Source organism: Rhipicephalus sanguineus, chromosome 6 (assembly GCF_013339695.2).
Source record: "Rhipicephalus sanguineus isolate Rsan-2018 chromosome 6, BIME_Rsan_1.4, whole genome shotgun sequence".
Lineage (NCBI taxonomy): Eukaryota > Metazoa > Arthropoda > Arachnida > Ixodida > Ixodidae > Rhipicephalus > Rhipicephalus sanguineus.
In genome coordinates, this window is record NC_051181.1 from 19,878,052 (window position 1) to 19,897,909 (window position 19,858).

Consider the following 19,858-nt stretch of genomic DNA (forward strand, 5'->3'; position numbering starts at 1 on the left):
CGCAGCGCTCTGCCACTTGAAGGAGAGGAGACTAGAGAAGAGTAGCGCATGCGCCGCAAGAGCAGAAGCGAGAACGCAGGAGAAGCGCAAGCAGGTGCTGGTAGAGAAGTGGAGAGAGTAACGCGCAGCTGTTGGAGAGAGGGAAGGAGGAGAGTTGCGCATGCGTAGTGTGAGTGCGGACTACCAGGCCGACGCCGGGGGACATACCCCCGAGCAAGAGATGCCTTCGCATCTAAAATTACACCATCTCCCACTAAAGGGAACCATGTGGGGATGCGAAGCAGCGCATGGGTCGACTTAAGTTCCGTTCATCACGGGCACCTTGCCCGATGTTAACGCGTCCTTGCAAGTGGAGCACACTATGAATTCACTGTGTATGGTGTTGCTGTTACTCGTCCCGAACTCTTGTTGAAGCACGCCACGCAGATTCATCCCGCGTCTGGAGAATCTCCTTCCCCGACGCCATCACATGATTGCTGTGAGAGTGTAAGGGGGAGAGGCCACAGCGTCTTACACAGGCCCGAACGTGCTAGCGCGTGCCAGCACACATGGTTTTGTCTGCGTTACGCCAAGCTAGGACAGCATACGGAAGCCCGGGCCCCTCAAGTACTCTGCACGTATCATCATCAAGGCGGTCGAAGAACAAGAGGAAGAAGACTTCTCCTTGACGCGAGCGCGCGTTCAGATGGCTATGCTAGGTGGTAGAAAGCGGACGGTTGCCAATGGAACTACGGACTACGGCCCCGAGCAAAAGCTGCTTCACATCTAAAACAAGGGTCATGACACTCTATTTGCTACTATCGAGGCTACGAAAGAGCCTGCGCTTGTCACGCCTAGAAAGCTATGGCCAGGCTGCTGCTGCTGATGAACTGTGGCATGGCCTGTGATGGGTGCCGAGCTTTAACGCGCCCGCATCAACGGAGTCATAAAGAAAGTTGCGGCCGGGCCGCTGATGAATTGTACAGCTTTTCGTATTGGTTGGCTTGCCTAGTGCCCAGCAATTACGCACTCTATATGGCGTGACACATGGAGTTATACTACGCAGCTGTAGATACCGACGACGTGACATGTGATGCAATATTGTGTGTCTGCCACACCAACTGCGTAGCTGCACATGACTCCTAAAGGCTATGGGAGGCCGCTGTTTAGTCTGCTATAGCTGATGACAACTAATTGTGGCACAGCTGTTTGTGATGGGCGCGTAGCTCAAACGCAACTGTAAGTTATGCAGCTGAACTGGAGCGACACCTGTGCGAAACTACGCAAATGCAATGCGTGCGCCGACGTAGCCGCCCACGCGACCCCTCGCGACAGAGGAGGCCGCAGTTGATGCTGCTGGAGTTACTGATGATGCATCAACTGCGACACAGCCCTTTGTAATATTTGGACTTGTTTAATGTGCTCACTCATTAGGCCAATCACAACACTTGACGCCTGGAATTAAGTTTTCGATTGCATCTAAAAACGTTGTTGATGGTGTCAAAATTAGCAGGGGTCTCAAGCTCACCTCAGCTAGTGGGCCACAGTCACGATCCCGCAAGAGCCGGGGGTGTGAAGAAGGTTGAATGATTCGAGAAGCATATCGATCTCCAGAATGACTCAAACCTTGACGCCCATTCTGATATACAGAGATTTTGTCTCTAGGTTATGTTTTTTCACGAGAAAAAGAAATGCTTGCTTGAGACAAGCCCCGGCCGCCTCTGTAGCTTACGCCAACAAAGCGTCGTTAATCGTACTAGGCGGGTAAATGATGCGAGTACCTCTGAGCAATGTAACAAACATCTTATTCCTTGTGGAGCCGTGGGCCGCGTGTTTGAGACCCCTGCTTTAGAGGAAAAGCTGGGCCGGAAAAGCAACAACCTCAAGAGCACCGATATGTTGGTACTTCTCATTGCTGCCATTGGTATTATTGACAGAAAGACTCAAGAGTACAGCCATTATATACTGCCAGCACTAACATAGGGCAAGTTCGCAGGCATAAAACGGAACCAGCTCGCACAGGACAGGCAAAGACCATGACGAGATTCCTTCACCCTGCGGTTGACATACACGTAGGCTGAAAATGATTATGAAACTTAATCGTTATAAACCGCTAATAATACTCGGAACATTATACGCAAACAAGCATTTCCACGTCTGAAATATTTTAAGCACGATCCGATACATATTTATGCAATTCACTATGAGCAAAGAAAAGGAGCCTCTGCAGAGGGGTTTACTCAGTGAGGTTCGAGATGGCGGCCGATTGCGCGTCGTGTGCCTCGACGTCAGCATTTTCACTGAACACGTAGCAAGCACTCCACTTAATGTGACAGCCTCTTTAACTGCGATTAAACCCTGGTATTACACCTCACTGTGCATTTGTGTCGTGTAACTGTGACTGACGCTTTCAGGTGACGTCTCACTCACATTCACCACTGCATGCTACAATCGTCCAAGACATTTTTCTTTGTTGCGGCTCTGCACCGAAGTACGATAGCATCGAGTCGAAAACTTCTAGTGAACCTTGTGTCAACGAAGAGAGAAGCTCCATTGGCTATGCATAATTGGTAGTGCGTGACTGCTGCAAACCATGTACAAACAGTTGGCAATTTTAACTGGTGTCATTCGGGTCAGCTGCATAAACAGTACTACACGAACGCACGGCTTCCCGCATCAAAACACAGCGTGTCGAGCTAGCTGGCTTAGATTGGCAGATCAAAACTGAACACTACCGTCAAGTCAGGAGCTAGCAACATCCATACCGATGCATCACGGCGGTAATTGCTGCGCCCATGCGGTCGGAGATTTCCATGCATGGGCCATATGGGAGTCGGTACTAACTCTGTCGGTGGTGTGGTTGATGATGATGATAAATTATGGCTGAGCCTGTTGTAATGGGTGCGTAGCTTTGAACGCGTAACGCAATTTACGTGGCGTGATTGGCGGCTGGTGCAATACTGCGCGTTTACCACGCAATGGTTGCATTGCTGCACGAGTTACTCCTGGCACGCCAGGACGCCACTTTGGGCAGTGTTGCCATCGCTGGGCGCCTGAAATACGCTAAAAAGCAATAAGAAATCCACCAAATTCCGCTAGATGCTAAAACATATCCGCTGAATTTTCCGCTAAGACAAAATTTACTAAAGAACAGGGAAATTTCGTATGATAAAAACCTTTATCATTCTTAAAGGCTCCCCAAAACTATGAGAGCAAAAATAACATATAAAAGAGTCTTTCAAAGAGCAGAACTAGAATACTATAGGCTTCAGTGCTGCGATCGTCGTAAACCTCATCACAGATGAGGATAACAGTTATAATTTAAATGTTCACACTGATGAAAAAAAAAGAACTCAAAGGTCACCCAAAAAACATGGAGGTCTTCGTCACCACTGTCGTCGTCTGACACTATCTCCACAGGACTGCTGGCACTTGTTGAGGGGCCAGAACTAATTGCCAGAACTAACGTCTGCCAGAACAAACGTCTGTCAAAATCTTGTGAATGTATGCAAGGGAAAAAAGCAGAAGTGGTCAGTGTTTACATTTTGAAGGTCCTTCTTACCACCTGTGGCAGCATTGCCAGAACTAACGTCTGTCAAAATCTTGCGAAAGTGTGCAAGGGACACAAGCAGAAGTGCACAAGCCTCCCCTATACAATTCACTAAAGAGTCCTAAATCATATGCCTGAGTAAGCTATAAGAAAGCCTCCCACGAAACACGAAACATCTATAAAACATTTACGGAGGTTTATAGAGGTTTTAAGCATATTGAAGACATTTTATAGAGGTTTTGTGTTTCATGGGATGTAGTTTCTTGATGTTATTTTTTTAAATCAGTAAATTAACCTAGGAAAAACCAGATTGTCATCAGTGGTGCTTGATGTACAGCGCATGAAACCAGGGAATATAAACTGCAACGATGCCACCAGAAGCATCAGAAAAAGTAAATTCACCCTGATGGAAACCACATTCCGCATTAGGACTGTCCAGGCATTATTATATACAAAAGTATTTTCATTAACTTCATTACTTCTAACAGCCCGACTTGTATACTCCTATCTCATCCACACCATGCTGTGATCCCAATAATTATTGATCTACGAGGTGTTACTAAAGTGACCAGCTCACTTAAGATACCTGCTAGGCCCAGTCCTAACTTCATTAAATTGGAAGCTTTAATAAGTACTGCTGTGTGTTCATTCCTTGAAAAAAATTTTAGCATGCCCTTCATAGCCATTTTTTAAAGACTTTATGATGCATCTCCCCATCTTATGACAGGTGCTTGCCTACATATCACACCATCTTTCCAACGAGCGGCCCCTGTAAGATGCTCGAACACGTGCTATCATCTCAGGTCACCATAAGTTTCCTGAAACCACCTTGCTGTTAGTTCTGGCACAGCATAGTTTTCATAAATCGTTTTCTTGCAAAGCTCAACTTGCTTCCGTGACAAACTCCATCAATAATTTTAGACCATTCTTCAATAGCTATTTTTCTTGATCACTCGGAAGAACTCGATAAAGTGAACCATAAGCTACTGCTTTTCAAAGAAAATTAATGAAATAAGGATGATCATCTCCTATGCCTAGTCGAGTATATATGTCCTTTATAATCATTTTCATTTTGGAGCATGCATATATATATATATATATATATATATATATATATATATATATATATATATATATATATATATATATATATATATGCGTGTGTGTGTGTTTGTGTGTGTGTGACACGAAGTCTGGAGTACCACTGGAGTCTGTCACAAGTATTTTGCACTTCTTTGAGGGTACCATGCAAAAATTTTGAATTCATCTTGCAATAAACTTGAAGCTTATTACCTTGGGAATCACTCGCCACAATGTTTTACAGGGTAAATTGATATGGGCTCGTTACAAAGGTTGAACTTGGTGGCGATACTGTCCGCCGCATCGCCACTAATGAGAACGAGGACGGCGCGTGTATAATTAAGGCACACACACGAGGCCTAATGACAAAGCTACATTTCCATTTTACACACACACGCGCGCGTGTACTGTGTATGCTTTACTGCAATAAACTCCGTGCACTTCGCCGCATGATACAGCTGTGTTGCGGATATGTTGACGTTTATAAAGACGTTTAGGTGTCGGGAATTTAAGCTACATAATGCTCCTAGCAATAAAATTTCTATTTTATTTCCTTTTTTATTTGTATACACCTACCTAAACAGACACTGCTTAGAAAACCGATTGTCATAATCGGCGAGAGCATTATTAAGCCACTCGACAATAAATTTGGGTGAAAGCCTGCTCATATCCCTTCGGTTCCAACTTGTGCACTCTGTATTTGTCTCGCGCAATTACGCAAGACGTAGCTTAAATAGAGCACTGGTTCAAGCAATTCGCCCAAATGACAGTCCTACTGATAGCCATAGATCATCACGCAACACACGCACTTACCACACATCCACGCACGCCACAATACTAGTTGTGCGTCAAGGAGACATTCAGAAATCACGTTTTTTACCAACTAAGTAACCTACTTTATTTCAGATTGGCGTTACCTACAAGCACCGCAGAGAAGCTCCGAGCACTCATAAGCGTCCGCTGAACACGGCTATATCGCAGAACTAACAAAAGCGGCAACGACTTGCACATGAATCACCTTCTACAACACTTTTACACAACGCGACCACGTCCCCATGGGCATAGGCGGTTCTCGCTAATGCACACAGTTCACGGTCAATACCAACACCCACCACGGAGAACAAACCACCACAGAGGTTTTCATATGTTAGTGATAAACTCTATCGTAGCCACACTACCTACAGCACCCATAACATTTCCAGCCCAGCGATTCAATGATTCTGCTCCCACCTATTTATACATTTCAAGAGCAGTCAAGTCAGTTTTAAGCGGATATTTGGGAGAACCGAGCGCTTAGGTGGGGGGTTCCCCGGGTGGAAGGACACAGTGCGGGAATTCAGCCATAAACGCGTGGGAAGCACAAGAAGCGCATATGTACTCAAATCGGCTGCTCACTAGAGGATTGCCGGGCAGTCGACGACACGACGGACGGACATGAAAGCTGACGGTATGTTGCCACTTCTACCGTTCTGTTGTCTTATATTTTTTAGGAGCTTACTCTTTATGCTCGAGGCCTGTCCATCGCCGTAGTAGCCGCTAGTTCTCATTGCTGCCGCTAGCTTGGCTCAGCGCACGCTCGCGCGAAAGAGAAGTCTTCTTCCTCTTGTTCTTCGAGAGCCTTGATGTTAACACAGGCAAAACCACATATACCATAGCCAACTGTAGCATGCGGCGCTCGCTCCACTCCAGCGCGTGCTGTAGTTTGACAGCAGACCGCTAGAGCGCCACAACTGCGCGCTTCCTCTCTCTTACGACAGTCGTCAGTCAGTGCGCTTGGATACTAATAACATGAACGAAGAAGACAAGGCGGCGGAGCAGAGGGCTCGCAAAGCCGCACCGCGGGCTCGCCGCCAAGACCCTGCGGTGAGAGCTAGCAAGGTTTCTCTCGTCAGCCTGCAATAAGGTACGCATTTGGGCTGGTTGGTTCATGATTAACTGTAGAAACAGCGCTAAAACACGGGACGAACGAGGAAAGGACACAAACAACGGCAGCCTCCTGCGGACCCCGAGATGCAAGCCCGCGAAGCAACGCCGAGCGCCGAAAGCGGTCGCTACCTGAAGTTGATGGCGCCGAGGCGTGCTTCAAGCGCGACTTCCTCGACCACACGTTCGGCCACAGCTGCAAGGTCTGCGACCGCTTGTGGTTCGACAACAGCCTGATTCCAATCGCTACTTAACAACGTGTCACGTTTTTAATGACAGTAGAGGAATTGTACGGTGCATTCACGGTTTAACCGATTATCTCCGAGCAAGCTCCTCTAACATCATTCATTTCGTGGATATGGTGGGGATTTTTTAAAACACGGAGGTGTTTTATGCCGGTGTCCACCAAGACTTTAGTGACGCATGTCCGTCACGGATATGAAGTTGATAAAATAGACGCTAACGGATGAGAAGGAAAAAACATTAAGAAAAAGTTAACCCGCCGGGAATCGAACCTACGACTCCTTGGCCGCGATGTTCAGCGCCCGACACTCTACCGACAGAGCTACCGAGGCAGACGGACACCACTCCACAAACGCACCTCATAGCTCTGACACATTCTATCCAGCACGGTGCTCTCTATTGGCAGGGCTAGGAGGGGTGGGATGGTGCCGCCATCTGTGAGCGGGGAAGCGAAGTAATGCGGCATGACACATACTAGCCCCGATCAATAAATATTCGGCGACGAGGCAGTTAGACCATGGCCTCGGAGATTGCGCGCCGGCGCGCAGTCTCGAAGGCCATTGTTAAAGCGTCTCCATACCATCAAAAAAACATGGCTGATGCCTCTGTCATAGGAATCGGTATGACACGCAAGTGAAACGTGTCCTCACAGACGTAGTTGAGCGTTTGTTGTGCATTGTTTCGGCACAAGGGCGAAGGAATGAATGCTATAGCACGAAATTGTAATGTCACGCGTAGAACGGCTAGCAGCTCGAAACTCGTAACGCGCTGCTTGAGCAGAAAGGACGCACAAAATGAACATGCACAGTCTAGCGGCCATCGTCGTCTGCATCGGCTGACTATTAATTATGGCGCGCACAGGCGCATGTGCATGCGCACGCTCCTCGTTCCTCGTGCTGCGGGCTGCGAGGAAAAGAAAACGAAGAATAAAGAATAGTCTTCTTCTGCTCCTGCCATCGGTCTGAACGGTTCCCTGAACCGAACCCGTGCGCTTCGATACTAATAACTTAACGAAGAAACAAGGTGGCGGAGCGCAGGGCTCGGAAGGCAGCAGCAGCGCGGGCTCGCCGTCAAGAACCTGCGGTGAGAGCTCACAAGGCCGCAGAGAGACGTCAGCGTCGTGCCACAGTTGTAACTTTTAAAGACGATAGTCTTTCTTGGGGAACTTAAACGCAGAAATTTTGGTCTGTCTTTCTGTCTTTCTGTTTGTCGGCACGTCCCTCGATTCAGCCACTCGGCCAAAGTTGAACCACTTACCCAAGGGCCAGCCGTCTTGAACTGGTATGGCTGTTCATACTTGTGAACGTTGTCGATCAAAAAGTAAATATCATGCATATCTGAGGTGCAACATCACTAGGTAAGTGTTAGGTGGCGTGTTCCTTTAATAGAAAATGCATACATACGTAATTTTAAGGACCCTAGTTTCTTAAGCTGCGCTGAAAATGCATAAGAATGGAAGCTTGAGCGAGTTGGTATGCGTTCATCTTTGTTGAAACAGCGCTCACTAGACGACGACGAAGTAAAAGAAAGCACAGGACAGGCGCTGCCTGTCGTGAGCCTTCTTTTACTTCGTCGTCGTCTAGTGAGCGCTGTTTCAACAAAGCTGAAAATGCGACTGCGCTGAAATTTGCCTTCCTCCGTGCCCTTCGCACGAGCTCATTGTTGTGTTTCGGTTTCGGTTCTGTATTGCACTGTACGAATGCCATGGGTTGGTGTTGAAAAACTTTAGTTTTGAGAAGGCCAAGAAGGTGAAAAAAAGATATTTAAAAAATGAAAAAGCAGCGTTGTGGGCGGCCTTCAGGCTGCCGGTTGTGGGCGCCGCTCTGGCGTTCCTGTTTTACCCAGGCGACGTGTAAATAAAAGAGTGTGTGGAGAGTACTCGTTGAGTGCGGACGTTTCTCTGCTTCAGCGCTTCGCGCCAAACCGCGTTTTCGGGCTGGCTGGCGTCCCCGCCGGTCGCGTTGGTCACCGCCGGTCTTCGCCTGCTACTGCGCCGGGACTACCAGCACGCAACACAGCACTCATGTTTCCCGACGTATTGCCAGATGGCGTCCATATCTCACACAGCGCCTCTTCTATCGTCTTTACACGACATTTGCAGCGAAGCACGCAGATACGCGGCCAATTTTTTGTGTGTGAGCAGCCTGCTCCTTTTGCAAAAGCGGCCGCGGCAGTGAGCGAAGTGACCTTCGTGCTCTCTGTAACTTCAACGCAAACTTGCGGTGAGAGCACAAGACGTACGAACTGGCCCCCATCACGATATAATTGCTTACGCGCACAAGGGACCACGCCCTGTGGAGACGCGCGCGCATCGCAACGCGCGGGGCGACGACCTTTAAAGAGCGCCCTTCAAGCCCTCCGCGCTATCTCGCCAGTGATAACGAAAACACGCTGAAGTGCCACCGATGTCCGAGTACCACCAACGGTAAACGATGTATATAGATAGCTCGCCGTTATCATACTGAAGAACGTGCCGTATGGGGCTGAGTCGGTTCGCGCCGCGCAATGCGTAGCGAGGGGTCGCAGGTTCGACTCCCGGTGACAGAACTTTTTCTTCTAGTTTTTTTCTTTGCCATCTGTACATTGACTAGAATGGGGAAGTGTGATGAGCGCGCCCGCTCGGTCGTGCCGTTTTGCAGAGAACAAGATAGATGGCGCGGCGGCCCGTATTCACGTCGCGCGCTTGAAGCAGAAGCGTTGCCAGGGTCGCGTATCGCTGCATTTCGTTATTCCACTTAGCGTTTTTTTTTTCGCTAGTGATGCTTCACACTTTGCATGTTGTAGCTCATTGATATGTAATGCTACGATGACGTGAACAGATGGCAGAAGCTTGCAGGGATGCGGAATGCCCTCAGCTAAACGCGATCAACAGGATGTTGGATTCTTGCGATTGCAATATTTTAGTTCGCTTTTAGATTTATTAAACAACTCTTAATGAAAAAAAGAGTGTGAACACTTTATTGTATTATTGTTTATTGTAATACACTTTATTGTATACTTGTCCAAACAGAAACACAAAAACACGCAGACGCAGTCGCACAGGTTAGAAAGCAGTCATGTGGCCTGAATGTTTATGTCAGACGGCTAAGCTTCAGATGTTTTTTTTTTCTCTCGCGGGTTCAGCGACTTCGTGTAAAAGTGGAGGTGCGTTATGAAAAAAAAGCTTTATCATCTGGTTGGTTAGGCACTCGCCTAACCAACCAGATGATAAAGCAGCGGAGGGCTCTTCATTCGCATTATCATGCATTCAATTAACCAATCTGGGTTGTACTTCATTCCCTTTGCCGACTTACGTCGTGCAACCTGAAAACACTGCATGATGGCAAGCTTCGGTGTGAGATCTTCTAGTCGGCTTTCAAGGACGTTTTCTTCGAGCTCTTCACTTTGCTGTTTCAGTTTCTGCATAGTGTCTTCATACTGCGAAAGCTTGGCCCTTAATCATGTAAGAGCTTGTGTTTGTGCCCTCCTCAATGATATACGAACAGCGCGAGTCAGGCTGCGTTGTTTCCACGCAGATCTTTCAATAATGAGGTATTTCCTGAGATGCTTACACGAAACGCATTGTTTTTTTTTCTCTTGTGTAGTTCCCTGGCATTTTGAACTCCATATACGGTACCAGTGACCGCGTACCTCTCGTTGCCGATGGCAAACGGAAATTCTTGAAGAGTTCCAGCCCCTGGGTACACACTTAGAGCGTCTACCTGCCCTAACAGTGAGACAGGGTTGTCACACGCATCGTGCAGTATCTGCACTCCTTTCACAAACACTTCTTGCTTCACCCCGTTTTCTTCTTGTGTGAAAACAACCAACTTCCTGGCGAACAAGATGCTTTTGTCTTTTCCGGGTTCACAGACGCTGTAACCAACAGTTAGGGGAGATACACTGAACGTGTGTTTTCCCCACGAGGGCGACGGTAAGGCGAGATTGTTAAACGGCATGCACGAATCGCTGTCCATGTCAACACTGTCGATCGCGTTCTGAGCACTTACTGATGAGGCAATTTCTTGTGCACGTTTCTTCCTCGGTGGGTCATACTGTTCAGTCCTTGTAGGGCGCTTTCTCTCCGGTGGTAGCCTCTTTGAGCAATAGGCAGGGAGGTTCAGAAACTGAGTTGGAACTGCTCCCGGAAGCAGCACAGGCCTGGTTCTGTCAATGCGCACGAGCTCAGCATTCACAGTGTGCTCAAAGTAAACCTGTCGTGGAAGTGGAGTCCGCACACTGCACAATTTTCTTCCAGTCCTTGTCGGCGCGAATAACAGCGCGTTGCCACTGTGCGAGCAAGGCTGGATTCTTCGGTACACCAAACAAGGACAGTTTAGTCTTATTAGACTTAAAGCCTGTCGTACATCCAGGCACAAACCAGTGACTCTGCCTCCGCGGCATGGCTACAAAAGACGGGTGGCGAACATTGCGCGCAGATCCGTAAAATTAACCGCACGCACATGTCACTACACAAAGAGAAACAGCAGGCTTTCCGGCGCGGCGGAGCTTCAGCGACGTGAATGCAGGAGCGAGCGCCCCCACGCGGTTCCCTCTGCTCAGTCTTCAGCGCCTCCCATAGGAACTGCTCGCTGGTCGTCACACTTCCCCATTCTAGTCACTGTACCATCTGTTAGTGTATATTTTACATCATATCCGTGACGGCATCGGAGCCGTGGTGGACCCCGGCATAAAACACTTTCGTGTTAAAACACTGGCCGCGCTAGCATAGGGGATTCGCCCTAGACGCAGTTACGTTCTTTGCATTTCGCTTCGTGTTAGCTTGTGAGGGCTTGTTGTCGAGTAGTGCGGCTTCCATATGCACCAACGACGTTTCGCTGCCGACTGCTTTGAGTGCAATAGCATCAGCTAATAAAACTGCTGCATTAGCGCTGCAGGAAGGCAACGATGCCGACGGGCGAATGTCGTGCCTTGGTGGAGTCAGACAGAGGCCAGCGGGACGTGGAACGCCTGCACGCGTTCGCCGTTCAATGTAAGAACTTCTGCATCCCGTGTTGCTGAAGCGCTTGGTATAGTGTATGCATGAGCACAGGCGTAGGTTACCCTATTACTCGGGAGCGCACGCCGTGCCATTTTGCTCCTTCATTGACGACCCTTTGAAGAAGTGCATATCGAATACCGGTGTTTATTATGTGCTTGTTGATGCCATGTTTGCGCCGGATTCACGACACGTTGTGTCCAGGTATATGTGAAAAAATCACCGCATCAACACGAAGTGAATGATGACGACTGGGCGAAGCATTGGGATCGTCCGGTGTAACCGTAGATCACCCGTGGCATTGCCCATTCACGCATATAAATGAGTGACAAAGCGGTTTACAGTTATATGCAATGTTTATTGGTCATAAATGGTATGTCGCGTTGAGTTGTGGATTCCGTTTTCCCTTCATTATTACTGCTTTGTGGTCCGTGAAATGTAGAGGCAATGGTTCTTTTACCGGATCTAGCCTGAAATTCGCAAAGACGAGGTCTATGCACGTTCCCCTGGTGGTTGTTGGTTGTTTCCAGTCATAAGAAATGCATCGTAGAGCATATCGAGACGTTAAGTACTGCACAAGCCAGTCGTTGTCCATGATGTCTACGTTAAAGTCACCGACAAGTACGAAAGGGTTGTTCTTGTACTCTGTTTCATAATCACGCATTACTAGAAAGATGCACGCGCTCTCGCCTCCGGAGTAGGAGCTTGTTGTCGGCGTTGCCACTTTTATTTGCCGCTGCTTCCCAAGCTCTCGCCTCCGGGGTAGCTTGTTGTCTGCGTCGGCATTGTTTTTCGCGGGCGAGAGCACGTTCACGCTTGGCATTTTCATCCATGGCAGAATGTGTGGTGTGGAACGCGCTTATGCGCCCTCTCGTGTGTTTTCACTGCAGCGTGCATTGTGCTGTCATATGCTTTGATTGAATATTTCTATTCTATAATCTCCCTTATTTTTAAGTTGCCTAACATTTTACAAAACCACTGAATTCTTGGTGAGTCCCCAACAGTGGTTCTCAGCCACATATATGTGCGGTGCTGTTCCGTGACGGCCGCACGGAAAGACGCCGGAGAAGCCTCGACCTTGCTTCGCTCTGTTGGGTATCGGGTGTCTCAGCTTGTGGCTGCATCTGCGCAGAGCTGATAGACGAAGCGGACAAGGCGACGGTGAGTTAAGGCAAATTTATATACATATAAACAGAGGCGTTACATATTCGGCACTGGGGCCGACAGCTTATTGGGCTCGCACTGAGGTGCGGCGACGATCCGGGATTTCTTCGTTCGCTGTCCCCGTTTCCCCCCGCAGCTTGGTTCTTTTATAGCTCTGGCCGATTCCTTGCATCAGCCAGTAGTTTGAAGCCTACAATCAGGAACCGCCGTTCGTCGCTGCCTGGAATCGGATCCGTGGATGGGAGGGCTTGTCGCACATTGCGTGAGGAACTGCCGTCGGTTACGTCAGGCGCACCGCAGGAGTTGCCGTGGGTTGCACGAGACTCCCGCCTTGGTTGGCACCCGTTGCAATAGGCGCCTCGCTGGTGTTGACGCTGTTTGCATCAGAAAGTCTATCGCCACTTGCGTCAGACGTTCTACCAGCTTGAATTCCTTGCCGAAGCAAGGAAGTTTGGGTGTGGAGCCCTGGCATAACAACCCCTAAAGCTTCAGCTACAACAACGGTTACATCATGATCATGGGCGTTAGTCGTCGCGATGGAGATACGCGACTAGGCGTCAACGTGGGTGCATACACGTCAAATGCTGCTATAGCTGCCAGATCCAATAGACATTGTGCAAGCTCTCATATATTACTACACAATAAGCACTACTTCTGTGAAGACACGTTTCACTTTCATGTTATGCCGATTCCTATGACGGAGGGATCAGCTATGTTTTTGTATTCTTCAGCACGGTGGGGCTTCAAAAGCACCGCGTGTACCGTGTGGGAATTCAGGCGTCCGCACCCGTTGCTCGACGCCATCTTCCCTTGGAGAATTCTCGTGTCTCTCTCCTCCCGACCAGACGGGTGGCAGCTGGTCATAAATCGCCGTCACTTCGCTGCCTGGCAACCCCGCCCCTCAAAGGTTTAACACGGTGTCCCTTTGGACCATGGAGGAAGGAATAAAATAAGAAGAGGCAGTTACGTCACATTTCTTGAAGCCGGAAGTAGGGAAGGGTAGAGAAGGCTCCTTCTCGCAAGGTTGGGCACGCTAACTCGCTGACGCATGCGTCGTTAGCGGCTAGCAGACTATCACGTCGCGCCTGCAGAGCGTCGGGGCGCCGTCAGCTGACAGACGAGCCGAAGAACGAAGCATGTGATTGTATCGAAGGAAGAACAAAGGAGCGGCAATGCCTTCTTGCAGTGTGCCCGGGTGCCGCTCGCGCGCGATAAGAAAGGAACCGGGCGTCGCCTTCCACGCGTAAGCGTATTGCATTTGCTTTGTATTTGACGCATGATCGAAAGTAAACGCATGCGCTAGCTCTCAGAACATAATGCACGATACTGCATGCGTGAGCGTAGTGTTCCTCTGCTTTATTCGTGGCTGTAGAGGAATGGAAAGCTGGGCCAGTTGGTGACTCTCCTTGACTATTAAAACATAGCGCAACGACGACACGATCATTGCGCTGGTGTTTGTCTTTTCGTCTTCTTTGTGCACGTCGTGGTTGCGCGGTGTTTCAATTTTTCGTGGCTGTTTGTCCATTTGTTATTAATGTATGCGAATGCGCGTATGTATTGTTGCATGCTTTCAAACAGCTTTCCCAAAGATCCCCATCGTCGGAGGCTATGGATCGAAGCCATAAGACCCGGTCAACGCGACTGGGAACCGGCGAAGTCGGCTTGCGTGTGCTCAAAACACTTTGCACTCGAACAATTCAATCGGGCGTCGCCGCTGGTAGTTCGCCTCCACGAGGATGCCGTCCCTGCCCTGGTGAGAGACCGCAATAACTGCGCCCTGGAGATTGTCCAATAATTTTCCAACTTTGTGCTTCATGTTTATTCAGCTGAATGCAAGAAAGCAATGGTGCAATTCGGCAGGATGGTCGCCGCGGACAGCTCGATCGCTTTTTTTTTTCCAGGAGAAACGGTAAGTTCAGGGCACGCGACATTTTAGAGTCACTATATGCTACCTAAAGGTAGCATATACAGTAACTCTACGCGACGTAATCTAACAGCAACATCTGAATTGGTCTTCTTACGTAGGGGCATGCGGCGCCTTCAGATTATCCCCGGCCTGTGTGTGTCTTAACGTTTGCACGAACGTCGTAGCACTCGAGCCTACAGTGGCTCGGGTCGGTCGTCTACGACCGCATAGAAGATAACTTTGGCGCACATAAACTTACCGCGTACAAAAGGTAAAAAATCCGAGCCCGAGCGCTCCAAGTTGCTTTACAAATCACCTGACTGAGTGAAACAATATTGGGTCTGGCACGTCTTTTCTACCCTTGACGCTGGAACCTTCGCTGAGCGCTCCGGGCCAATGCTTTCCAATCGTTGTCACCGTCGTGCGCGGGAACGGGTCACCGCCGTCTCCCACATTAAGAGGTGTCGTTTCTTTTTTCTCGGAAATGTAGCATTTCACCGCTAAGGGACACAACAGCACGGTGCCAAAGGCTAACAAGGAAGCTGCGGCGCGACGCCTTTGCGGAGAAGCTGTAGCGGGCTTCGAAAACAACCACTTGCGTCTGCATGCTGAATGAACTGAACACACAATCGTGAAGACCGACGCTCACTGTAGGCTTCGAAAACCGTGCGTCATCTGCGAAACGAAACGATCGCATAAAAATGCATATTCGCAACTCTGTGGCCGGCTCTGTGGTGGTGGAGCAGAGTACACGAGCCGGCGGCGTGCCCGTGGAATCCCAGCAGCCGTTGCGAAAAAACCACGTGACTTCCGCCACACTTTTTGCGCTGCAGCTCGGATAGCGAGGGCCTCTCCTTAGTGCTTTGGACTAAATTTGGCGGGATTCGGACCTTGCTCGCGCTCGCCCGAGAAGCGGAGGCGCGAGACGAGGTTCGGGGAGACCACTTCGGGACATAGGAGGGTGCGTATGCGTTTTGGTCTCTCCGGCCGGCGGCGATCCTTTGTTCTTCGTCGCCGGCCGGTGGTTACGTCGTTGCGTCGGGGCCCCTGCCTCGGCGTGCGCGCGCTCCCTTCCGCGGTCTCGAGGCCCCGAGGCAGCGCCTCGCAATCCTGCACCGTATGTTTCTCTCAAGTGTTCCTATGTCTGTTCTGTGCCTTCTGCTCTGGGGTGCGAGATCACGGGAGCGCTGGCCGAAGGGTAGGTCGGCCCTCCAAACATGGTTCTTTGTTCGTTGGTTTTATAGGTGTGCCATTCGCGGGCACTAATCGATATCTTTTGTAACTTGTATTGGCGAATTGGTGCCCGGTATAATAATGTCATTTACGATTGGTTCTGGTGTAAAACAGTTGATCTCTTTGTACTAAAATCTCAGTATTAAACCACTAATTTGGAGATTGTCGCCTAGTGTCTCCCTCGCTGCGCGCGCGGACTCGCCGTCTGTTCACAGTGATGGGCCGAGCTCTCGTGCGCAGCGGTGCGAAGAGTACACGGCGCAAGACGAACTAGGACGCGGCGCCCTGCATGCAGCTCGCAGTGCTCGAACCCGCGGTGGTGTTTGGCGCGTACGGCCATGACTACATAGCGAGGCAGTGCGCGCCGGCGGTCGGTGAAGGCCGAGGAACAGCAACAAAAAGGCAAACAAAGCAAGTAAGCCCCAAAGCAACAACATCACAACCGCCGCGCGCCGTCTGCGTTATCAGATTACAGCCATGGGATGATAGGCGATAAGGGCCCGGTGACTGATCCTCTCGGGCCTCCTCCTTTATGTGGAGTAAGCAGGCTCCCATACGAGCGAGATGTTGGAAGGTGGCGCTACGAAGCGGTGACTAAGAAACGCAGAGCATGCTGTGTCGCTGGGAGCCATGTCGAGATTCTCGCGATTTGGGTGAGAAAATGCAGTAATAATTTAGTTTTCTAAACTAACTCTTCATTTTTTCTGACAACTTGTTTCGTTAACATGAGAGAGCATACTTAGCACCTAATAATCATGACAATGGTAACTATAGCTACATGCTCGCTCATTTAAGTGGTTGGTGTTAACGTCAATTTGGCGAACTTGGTGGCGCTGTAACTCCCACCTCACAAAAATAATGCAACATCTTTTTAAAGATTAAGTTAGAAGACATGCTTGGTTTAATTTTGGCGAACTTAAAGAAAACTGAACGGGAACTTTTTTTAAAATTGATTTTCAATATACTGCATCTTTAGAGACATGCCCTTATTTAATCGTTTTTGGTTTGCGTTTGATGTTGTACCCGACCACTACTTTTGGTACACATGTCAAGTTAACGTGTGGCAACACACTGGAAGACTTTCAAAATACTGACAGTCATACCACCGGAGGAACAGAATCTGAAACTAGGGCATTATTGAACATTCTACGACATTAGCAATTTTTTTTGCTTAAACTAAGGGCATCAATACTGCAAGATAACGCAATTTAATGAACTCAAGCTACTCATAGTATGCCAAGAAAATTTTTGAACGCTACAGGTACAATAGCTTTTTCTAAGTGCGAAGCATTTCTTAGCGAACCTTCGCTATCTTAACTTGGTGTAGATCAAAATTGGCATGGCAGGGTAAGAGGATTTGACGAATATGATTGTCGGGCCGTAACATGAATAACATGAAAATCGCGTCGCATACGTCGTCAAACCCTTTCCTCCAAACACGTGTGGCACATACCCGTATACCATGGGGCGTGGTGTACGGGTATGCGCCACAGGAGATTGACAGCTTATATCTACCGAGGAACGGCGAGAACAGACATTGATGATTTAAGTGCAAAAGCGTGAAGAAAAACCGACATCGGCAGCGTTGACAGAGGAATGAAAATAATTAAAATTAGGATTCCAGCAGGAATCTAACCCAAGCATTCTGTGTGCCAGTCAGGTATTCTACCACAGAGCTACGCCAAGTCTATGAACTGGTTTGGAAAAAAACAGCCCATGGATGCGCAGTGTCGGCGCAACGTCAATTGTGGTTGTGATGCTGGCTATCTAATTTTACAAAAAAGCAATAAACACTGCATATGTACTCCTACGATAGAGGCGTCATATCAGATTAACATCTGTGGTTTCAGTGTTAGCTCGGCTCTTATAGCCGTCTAATAAATATTACATTTGTATTCCTATGATTGAGGAACCTCTATTGAAGCACTGTTCGACCCCGGATGAATAAATTAACGAAAGTTACGTATGATATTCACCTGATTGCACCACAAAGTGCACATGGTTTAGATAATACTGGCGTATGTACTGTAGCGTGAGGCCTGACGTTACGTCGCACTATAAGTTACCCTTTAAACGCCAGTGTTGTCGACGTGCCTGGTAAGCCGACGATGTGCACACAGCTACTACACTTACAAGAACACGTCGATCCACCTCGTAACGCTTGGCTCAAAGCCATAAAATGCAGCATAGAAGTACTCGCTTACTGCTTCGCATGAAACCGCTTCCCACAACACGTGGGATCCGCCCAATTTTTTTTTTTGGATCTCGTCAGAATTCCAATTTCCTCGCAATTTGATAAAAAAAAAGGCGGTGCTGGATCAGTGGAGACCCCATTTTTTATATGAAGGCAAAATTTTTTTCGCGAAACTAAGATTGGTGTTGTTTTCCTGGGAACTAGGACAGTGAAATATAGTTTTGCCAGCGAAATTAAAAGAGGTCACCGGAGATGCACCGACGTTCTGATCTGAACACACCCATGTCACGTCATGTTTGCACGATTGCGTCTCATAATGAAATCGTGGTTTTGGCACGTAAAACCCCGGATATTACTAATATATTATTACGTTTGCACGATCTGTGCGCAAGCTATGTCACAACTGATTGTTTTTTTGTTTTTGTCTGGCGCTTACGATAGTGGCATAAATCGTTTTCTGGAAATAACGAGATGTTAGACATTTCAAAAAAGACCCGAAATACACCAACCTTGGGGTATTTCTTGACAGTTTCCAGGAAGAAACTCTGGAACTCCGTGTTGGGGTCGACGTTCCAGTACTTGATCTTTCTTCGCAAGAAACCGAAATTGGCGCCCGAACCGGCGCCAATTTCGAGCACTCGAATCGCGCCGTCGGCTCGCAGTTCTAGGTCGTTCGACTCTGGCTGGTCAAGCGCAGCGATCGCTCGGCGTCGAGTGCTCTCGAAGACGTCTCGCCACAGCCAGCCAGCCACGGCCATGATTCGCACGAAGAACCACTGGCGCGCGCGCAGGCTCAGCAGCAACAGCGGCAGTAGCAGGAGACCGGCGGCGCAAATGAATGCCACCACGAGGCAGTCGAAAACGCGGCGAAGCCTCATGTCGCAGTCTGCAAAACTTGTTGAGGATGACAGCGACGCAGCCACGATCGACCACCGATGCGCGATGAGCAAGTGCTGCGGCAGTTGGCCGGTGTGATTCAAAACGCACAGTGCTCACACTTGTTGCGCGACCCCAATGGCGGGCTGGCGGTGAACTCAATAGCTAGAAGGTGACACGCGTGATTCGACGAACGCGTAGAGGAGCTCGTAAGGCTGGCCTTTTACTTCCAGGACGAAAAGGTTGCCGGTGGCGAAGCACTCGGGGAGATACAAAGCGTCAAAAATGCCGCGCTTCTACCGCTGCGATCTCGTTCACGAGTCGCCGGCTGAATACGATCAGCGCCCAGCCTATCCGCAGTTGCCGAACGTTGCGGACAAAGTTCTTTGCACAAAGTTTCCGGGCTCACACAATGCTGCGCGAGTCGCCGAGCGGCACTCGGACGCACAAATGCCATGCGAAAAGGCAGCCAGCCAGCTGGAGCGGCTGGCGCGCCTGGCGCGACATCTGCCGATAAAGGAGGGCAGCTCGTCGCGACAATCTGTAACGCCATCTAGTGTGGCGCAAAGTTCAAATTTGCGATGGGGAGCGAAAACATCCACGCATCGCTCTACAGGCGGTTCGCAAGTAACGATATAGTAACATACCCTCAGAGCAAGCCTTGTATTCCGTTGGATGCTGAACGCGCACATAAGGCGCTACATTTAAACGAATGTTGTATTGCCGTGTAAT

At 49.1% G+C, this 19,858-nt stretch overlaps 1 protein-coding gene across 1 annotated transcript in view; it reads right to left on the minus strand.

Moving 5' to 3' along the window:
* The window catches only part of LOC119397127 (thiol S-methyltransferase METTL7B), a 61,271-nt gene extending 41,727 nt beyond the window's left edge, over positions 1–19,544 (minus strand). The window contains exon 1 of the mRNA XM_037664567.2: positions 18,760–19,544. Coding sequence (XP_037520495.1) covers positions 18,760–19,128 — 369 coding nt within the window. The 5' untranslated portion in view covers positions 19,129–19,544. The remainder of the gene's footprint in view (positions 1–18,759) is intronic.
* Between the last annotated feature and the right edge of the window lie 314 nt (positions 19,545–19,858).